Source organism: Nicotiana tabacum, chromosome 21, assembly GCF_000715075.1.
Source record: "Nicotiana tabacum cultivar K326 chromosome 21, ASM71507v2, whole genome shotgun sequence".
In the NCBI taxonomy this organism is placed as follows: Eukaryota; Viridiplantae; Streptophyta; class Magnoliopsida; order Solanales; family Solanaceae; genus Nicotiana; species Nicotiana tabacum.
Window position 1 is genome coordinate 4,056,809 of NC_134100.1, and position 8,490 is coordinate 4,065,298.

The 8,490-nt window shown below is 38.6% G+C and overlaps 1 protein-coding gene across 1 annotated transcript; it reads left to right on the forward strand.

Annotated features, from left to right (window-relative positions):
- The first annotated feature begins 280 nt into the window (after window positions 1–280).
- Window positions 281–2,990, forward strand: LOC107764544 (uncharacterized). The gene is made up of 8 exons (XM_075242195.1): window positions 281–445; window positions 758–1,047; window positions 1,147–1,209; window positions 1,310–1,372; window positions 1,473–1,535; window positions 1,629–1,691; window positions 1,792–1,854; window positions 2,036–2,990. Exons 1-8 carry the CDS (start codon window positions 430–432, stop codon window positions 2,687–2,689), a joined length of 1,275 nt encoding a protein of 424 aa, XP_075098296.1. The 5' UTR covers window positions 281–429; the 3' UTR covers window positions 2,690–2,990.
- The last annotated feature ends 5,500 nt before the right edge of the window (window positions 2,991–8,490 follow it).

Genomic DNA, 8,490 nt, shown 5'->3' on the forward strand with positions numbered 1-8,490 from the left:
TTTTATTAGTATGCAATAATTTGAAGCATGACACTGAGTGATTGAAAATGTTCAAAAATACTTAATAAACAGTTAGAAATATCCAAATATACCGGGACGCATATTTTAACATTTTTAAATGTCTAGAGTATATAATATTATTTAAGACAAAAGATAGCTGATATATTATAGTAGGGCATATATAAGAGCAATTCACAAACTTTAGGGGCCATTTGGCCCTTTTCTGAAAAATAAAAAAGATCAGGACTCAGGAGTATAAAGAAGCAAAACGGCTTCTTTATTCAAAAAATTGGGTATCTGAATTTATCGAGCTCAACTCAACCATTCTTTTCAAAAAATTAGGTTTCTGAATTCTGAAGTTCAACTCAACCTTCTTGAGTCAAAAAAATTCTCAAGGTCAACTCAACAGAACTCTACGACATTGCCCTAATGGCGGATCCTACAGGTTTCAATTTCTTGTAATTTTAACAAATTATGGAAATCAAATGTATGGTTGTGAAGCTTAATGATGCTTTTTTTTTTTCATTATTTATCAGTATGAATAATATTATCCATTAGATTTCTTTTTCTTTCTTGAATTTCCATTTAATTGGATTATCGGTGGGTTTGATTTGGAAGTTTTCTTTGTATGTTTGCTTTTCTTCATTCTTTATCACTATGACTAATTGGATCTTTTTTTCTTTCTTTCTTGAATTTCAATTTGAATGGATTAATCGAATGGTTGTGAACCTTACTGATTTTCTCTGGGTTTGGTTAGGAACAATGTATCATGAACGGTACAAGCTGATGATCCGTGTGCAGCCTAATACTTTCCCTTCACGGATTCCGGTGAACGTAAATGACCTACCGGATTACGACGTAGCGGATTATCAGTATATGCCTGTCGAAGCATTTGGCAGAGCATACTTGGAAGCATATGGGCTGGAAAACTTTAATGGTGGTACCAGTGTGCAGTACCAAGGCCGTCGGGAGAGGGCAGGCCTTGGAGACGACTTTTCTAGTGAGACGGAGAGTACACCAAGGCAGTACCAAGGACCTGCCTTGCAGGTTGCTTTTATGCTTTTTCATAGTTTTTAGTGGATAGAGATGTTTAATTTTCCGTTATTAGATTTCATTTGATTGTTCTTTTCCTGTTCAAATTTTTAGAGGCACAATACTCTAGAGCATGGAGGTCGTATATCTCGTTCGCATAGCACTGCTGATTTTCAGGTTGCGTTTATGATATTTCATAGTTTTCATGGATAGAGATGTGCAACTTTTCTATGTTAGATTCTATTTGATTGTTTTATTTTCCTGTTCAAATTTTCAGAGGCCCAATACTCTAGAGCATGGAGGTCGTATGTCTCGTTCGCATAGCACTGCTGATTTTCAGGTTGCGTTTATGATATTTCATAGTTTTCATGGATAGAGATGTGCAACTTTCCTTTATTAGATTCCATTTGACGGTTTTATTTTCCTGTTCAAAATTTCAGAGGCCTAATACTCTAGAGCATGGAGGTCGTATGTCTCGTTCCCATAGCACTGCTGCCTTTCAGGTTGAGTTTATGATATTTCATAGTTTTAATGGATAGAGATTTTCCTTTATTAGATTCCATTTGATGATTTCATTTTCCTGTTCAAATTTTCAGAGGCCCAATACTCTAAAGCATGGAGGTCGTATGTCTCGTTCCCGTAGCACTGCTGATGTTCAGGTTTCGTTTATGATATTTCACAGTTTTCATTGATTGAGATGTGCAATTTTCCGTTATTAGATTTCATTTGATTGTTTTATTTTCCTGTTCAAATTTGTAGAGGCTCAATACTCTAGAGCATGTAGGTCGTATGTCTCGTTCCAATAGCACTACTGCCGTGCAGGCAAGTTTCAACTCTGTCTTTGAATAAGGAATTAAACAATCGTCTCCTAAAAGCCCAGTGGAAGATGTGCACATGGTGCCTCATTCATTTGCAATTTTCCATTGTGTTTATCCTGATATTTTATTCGTAGCACTACATTAGAGTTATTAGTTACAAAATACTTTTTTCATTTTTTACACAGATACCAGCTAGTTCTCGATATTGCCGTAGTAATGAACATGACAGTGGTCGTGGAAGACGACGATCATTTACGGGTGATACCTCTGAGACTGAACTTTCCATAGCCATTCAAGACAGTTCAGAGACTGCTAATGCAGATGGAAGAGTACATGATATCTCAACCAATAGGAGGGTAGTTTCTGATGTTACGGAAACAAATGACGAAGATTTCGTTATTCCATCCTTTGAACCTCTGGCTAAAGATTCTGAGCCAGCTTCAAGATATCTTCAATCTGCGTCACAAGCTTCCAGAAATTCACAGCTTCAAGAGTTTTCATTTCATCCCCTTGTTGTGCCTCATGCTAATAGTCAACCAAGGCCTCTGTCTGATGCTTTACCCAAAAACTATATGGCATCCCGTCTATCCGGAAAGCAAAGCAAAACTACAATGCCTTCTAGTTCATCTCCAGCACGGCCAGCACCTCATCTCCGGCATGCCTGGTCCATGACGAACAGTGCTTTTGTTTCTGCTCGATCTTCATCAGTTCATGAATCATCTTCTTATTCTGTTGGTTCATCAAGGAATCGGTACCACAGCAATAGAAATAGCCGTTCCACATCAGCCCCAAACCTTGTTGAGAGTAGGTCGGTTGACTCTTCAAAAGAAACCTCATAGGTTGATGATCAAAGATTTTTTGGTGTTTGTATAGTTTCTCCATGTCTGGTGTAAGGGATGTAAAAAGTTGTCGTGGAATATGAGATTGAGACTGTCATTTTTTAAGTCTAGGAGGCTGTTCAAATAGTGAAAATATGTAGAAAGATAAGTAGATGCATAAATGTTTGTTAGTGGTGGGAAGGCCCTTAATTGTGAATATATGGTTCATTTCCCCAGTTTTCCAGAACACTATTGGTTAGTTAGAAGAAAAATCAAAGTGACTATCTCACTCAGGCATTACATGCTGTATTTCCTCCTTAGCTTGCCATCTATTGTTATTCTCCCTTTTCTTCTTCTTGGTAATACTCCTATATTGTTATTGTTATTCTTTAACCTTTTAGGGGTCATTTGGTTTGAATACGGCTTATTCTGGGATAAGTTATGCTGGGATAAGTTATGCTGGGATTAGTTATATTAATATTGTTTTTATCCACGGTTTAGTATGTTGTATTAAAAATGACAATTGCATAATTTCTAAGAAGAAAGTATAAGTTATCCCGGCACAAATTACCCACCTCCTACATGATATAAGTTATCCCGGTACTAATTTTAATCCTGGGATAACTTATACCAGGTTTGCTAATCAAACAAAGTATTAAGGTGGTATTAAATTTTTATACCAACATTATATGTGCTTATACCTCATACCAAACGACCCCTTAATGATTGTTAATTTCACCGTTCAATCATTTCTAGGGTTCACAGCATATACTCCCTATATAACATCTATGTACTTCTAAAATTTACTCTGATTGTAATTGAATGATTAAATTATGTTACGCAATTATTTTGGACTCTTATTGGTTTGTGTTATGAAAAATACTGCTTAGATGCTAATTAATCGCTCTTTTTTTCTTTTGATTTTCTTTGTGCAAGCTTATTTAGATGAAAAGATCAACGGTAAGTATTCCACTTTTCCTCCATATTTTTTTTAAGTTCCTGTGAATAACATGGAAATTTATTGTTTTGTTACATATTGGGGTTTATAATGTACTGCTAGGATTGTTTATCCTTAAAGTAATACAATAGAATTTATAGCATGGTTTTTAGACAAGCAAATCGATTCGATTCCAAAATGATAAATAAATAAAATAAAATATAAGACTTAGCGTTGAAATGGGGATAAGATAGAGAACAGATTGGTTCTGGTAGCAAGGCTTCCGAAGACAACAATAAGAATGTTGATAGGCAGAAAATAAAGTGTTACTCTTTCCGATCCGCAATAAGTGACCAATTTGCTATTTTATTTTGGTCCAAAATAAGTGTTCATTTATATAATCAAGAAAAAATTCAAGTTATTTTCCAAAATTACCCTTATGTACGTATCCCTAAAAAGATTTTTATTCATCACATTAAATTATGCTGCAACATTTAATTAAAGGTAGTTTAATCACACTAACTATTTTTATCTAGAATTTAGTATTTTCTTAATGGGTGTGCCCAAAGTAAATTGGTCACTTATTGTGGACCGGAGGGAGTATTTAGCTTGAAATAATGGGTAACATAAGTTTGTCAGAAATTTCGTATTTTACAATGGCTGTTGAAGTCACTATTTATAGCTATACCTAGGAAACAAGGTCCTAGGATCAACTCCCTCTTAAATGACAATAATGGGAGCCATTGATATAACGACAGGCTATGAATGCCCAAATTCTCTGTAACGGATTGTGTATTTAATACTGAGGAATATTCTTCAATGAATGCCATCTAGTGGCAAATATTTGTTTGCCTCGTTAACAATGTTCTCTCCGGGGTCTGCCCGGTGCTAATCGAAGCTGTTGTCCTTGGTCATGGTCTCCACTCGCTTCGTCTCCCGTCTGTCTTCGATTCCACACATCATTCTATCATTTGAGTATTTAATATGAACCAATTTTACCCTATATAGATAGTCCCCCTGCTTTTCAGTGGCACATTTTTGTGTCATCGGGAAGTTGGTGAATATTCCCTTATTGGGGGAATTTTTTTTGAACCCTCTGAAAAGTTTCTCACGCTTGATTAGATGCATGTCTCTCCGCATTTAATACCCCGAACACGTGTTACTCCACAATTTAGTAATCTTTTCTCCGGTTCTCGAGGTAATCATGGCCACAATTTTAGCCGCCTGTTCCTTTACTTATTCGCCTCATTCTTCTTCTTTTACACTTCACAGTTCTTGAAACTCTCTCAACTTCTTTGTATTCAACTCTTTCCTGCTTTCAATCTTTTTTAATCTTCTACACCAAAGAATTTGTATGTCCTTCTGCTGATCATGGCTTCTTCTTCCAAGAACTCAAGTTCATTCTTCGGCGAGGGTCCGAAAGAGAACAAAAACAAAGAAATCGCTGTTGATGCTGAACTCCCTACCATGAGCATCACCATAATTCCCATAAGACTCAACATAGCCAAGGACTTCAAAAAGAAGTTTCCTTTTTCAAGTTCTCGCACTTGGGCTGTTGGCATATACCCTTCTTCCAGCATTCTTGTTGTGAAGGAGGATTGTGATTGTCATGATCTAAACATCATTGCTCCCGAACTGGTGGAGCGAGTAACCTTCCCTAAGAAGGACTTCATATACGTTTATACGTACCTATTCACTTTGGGTGCGTTTTCTTTGAGTAGGACAATGAAATGCTAAGGGGGTTCGTATCTCGATTTCAGATGGAACATATGGGCCTACCCCTGATTACCGATGATTGGGTTGTCCAAGCCTTTACCCAGGCTTTGAACGAGCGAAATTCGATAGCATCACGTCAACTAAAGCAGAATTTGATTGAATATCCAGTGGTGACCTGGGCCAATATGCATAATCGGTACCAATCAAAGAATAGATCAAGGATGATCAGTTGGGAGATACATCCAGTTTCGTTTACCCAAACAGGTTCGAAGGCAGGATTCAAAGGGACATTGATAGAGAGCCCCGATTGAACAAATATCGATACCAACTGTATAGAGTAGATCGAAAGAACAACGGACCGGGACGTAATCCCGTTCAAAATGATCGAAGAAATGATCGAGGTCAAAATTCTTGAGGGCTCGTGAGTAAGAATGGCTTCGATAAACACGTCGAGCCTAAGGAAGCACCACGGTTATTAGAATACAACTTCAGCATCGATGCTTCAGGCATTATGTCAGCCATTGGACGAATCAAGGATACTAGGTGGCCCAGAACCCTGCAAACTGATCCAGCTCAAAGGAATCCGAATCAAATATTCAAGTACCATGGAACCTATGGTCACAGAACCGAGGACTACAAACAATTAAGGGAGGAGGTAGCTCGTTTATTCAACGAGGGTCATCTTCGAGAATTCTTGAGTAACCGAGCAAAAAACCACTTCAGAGACAAGGGATGCAAACAGGAAAAATAAATAGGAGGAACCACAACATGTGATTCATATGATCATTGGTGGGGTCGATATCCCTCAGGGCCCGACATTTAAATGCACCAAAGTCACAATCATAAGGGAGAAGTGTCATACGGGACTACTTACCAGAAGATACCTTATACTTCAACGATGAGGATGTAGAAGGAATCAAATAGCTTCACAACGACGCACTGGTAATATCTATCCTTATGAATAAAATTCAAGTTAAACATGTGTTGGTAGATCCAGGTAGCTCAGCGAATATTATTCGATCGAGGGTCGTGGAGCAACTCGGTCTTCAGGATCAGATCGTGCCTGCAGCTCGAGTGCTTAATGATTTCAACATGGTGAGTGAAACCACCAAAGAGGAAATCATGTTGCTAGTAAACGTGGCTTGAACTATCCAGGAAACGAAGTTCCACGTGATCGAAGGAGATATGAGGTACAATGCGCTACTTGGAAGCCTTTGGATCCATAATATGATGGCAGTACCTTCAACGCTTCATCAAGTCTTGAAGTTCCCAACACAGAATGAGTCAAAATGGTGTACGACAAGCAACCAACAACCAAAGAGATGTTTGTAATTGATGAAGTAATACTGGTATCGACACTAACATCAACAAAGGGACCAGAATCAAAGGAAAAATAGGATGTAAAATAGCAACCACAGTTGCCGGCCTCGACCAGATCGAAACAACAGGAAGTTATCGAGAATGATACCTCGAACCTTCATAATCCCCGATGATTCCGACACCACAAACTAGACGGTCGAAGAGCTGGAGCAAGTCATACTGATCGAGCATCTGTCCGATCGAAATTTATACCTAGGCATGGGGTTAACTCTCAAGCTTAGAGGAAAACTCATTAAATTCCTTACTAAAAATATGGATTGTTTTGTGTGGTCCCACCTTGACATGACAAGGATCCCATCGGAGATCACCACTCATTGATTGAGTTTGGACCCGAAGTTCAGACCAGTAAAGCAAAGGAGAAGGCCACAGTCCGAGATAAAGCATGCATTCATCAAGGACGAGGTAACCAAACTTCTCAAAATAGGGTCCATTCGGGAAGTAAAATATCCTGAAAGGTTAGCAAATGTAGTTGTAGTCCCTATGAAGGGGAATAAACTTAAAATGTGTGTAGATTACAAAGACTTAAACAAATCATGCCCTAAGGACTCTTTTCCACTGCCAATATCGATCGCATGATCGATGCCACGACCGACCACGGGATCCTTAGCTTTCTCGATGCCTACTCCGGGTACACCCAAATACAAATGAACTTGGAGGATGAGGAAAATACCTCATTTATAACTATGTACGATGCTTATTGATGTAATGTAATACCGTTTGGGCTAAAAAATGCTGGTTCAACTTATAAACGCCTAGTGAACCGTATGTTCGAAGAAGAAATAGGTAAATCAATGGAGGTTTATATTAATGACATGCTAGTTAGTCCCTGCGTGCAAAGGACCATTTAACACATTTGCAGGAAACCTTCGCCATATTGAGACAATACAACATGAAGCCCAACCTAGAGAAATGTGCATTCGAGGTCGGTTCAGTCATGTTCCTCAACTTTATGGTATCAAATCGAGGAATCGAGATCCACCCCGATAAAATTAAGGCAACCGAAGACATCACAGTCATGGACAGCATTAAGACTATACAAAAGCTAACAGGACGGATAGTTGCTTTAGTCCGGTTCATCTCGAGATCTTCTGATAGAAGCCACAGGTTATTCTCACTTCTCAAAAAGAAGAACAATTTTACTTGGACCCCGGAATACCAACAGGCATTGGAAGAATTAAAGAAGCACCTTTCGAGCCCACCATTGCTTCATACTCCAAAAACGGATGAACAACTCTACTTATATTTGGCAGTCTCAGAGGTCGATGTAAGTGGTGTCTTAGTTTGAGAAGAACAAGATATGCAATTTCCCGTTTACTATGTTAGCCGAACTTTAGGTGAAGCACAGACCCGATACCCACACTTAGAAAAATTAGTGCTTGCTCTAATAAGTGCCTTTAGGAAATTAAAACCATATTTTCAATGTCACCCAATTTGTGCTGTAACCACTTATCTCCTTCGCAACATTTTGCATAAGCCCGAGCTCTTGGGTCGACTGGCCAAATGGGCCGTCAAAATCAATGGATATGATATCGAGTATCAACCCCTGAACGGCCATAAAGTCTCAAATCTTAGCAGACTTCATTGTCGACTTTACACCAGCCCTAGTGTCCGAGGTCGAAAATGACAAATTGCTAAAATCAAGTACATCCTCGGGGGTGTGGAGCCTTTTCACAGATGGTGCATCGCATGTGAAGGGGTCCGGGCTAGGCATTGTTTTGAAGCCACCCACAGCCAATACGATTAGACAATCTATCAAAATTCCTAAGTTGACTAACAATGAGGCCGAGTA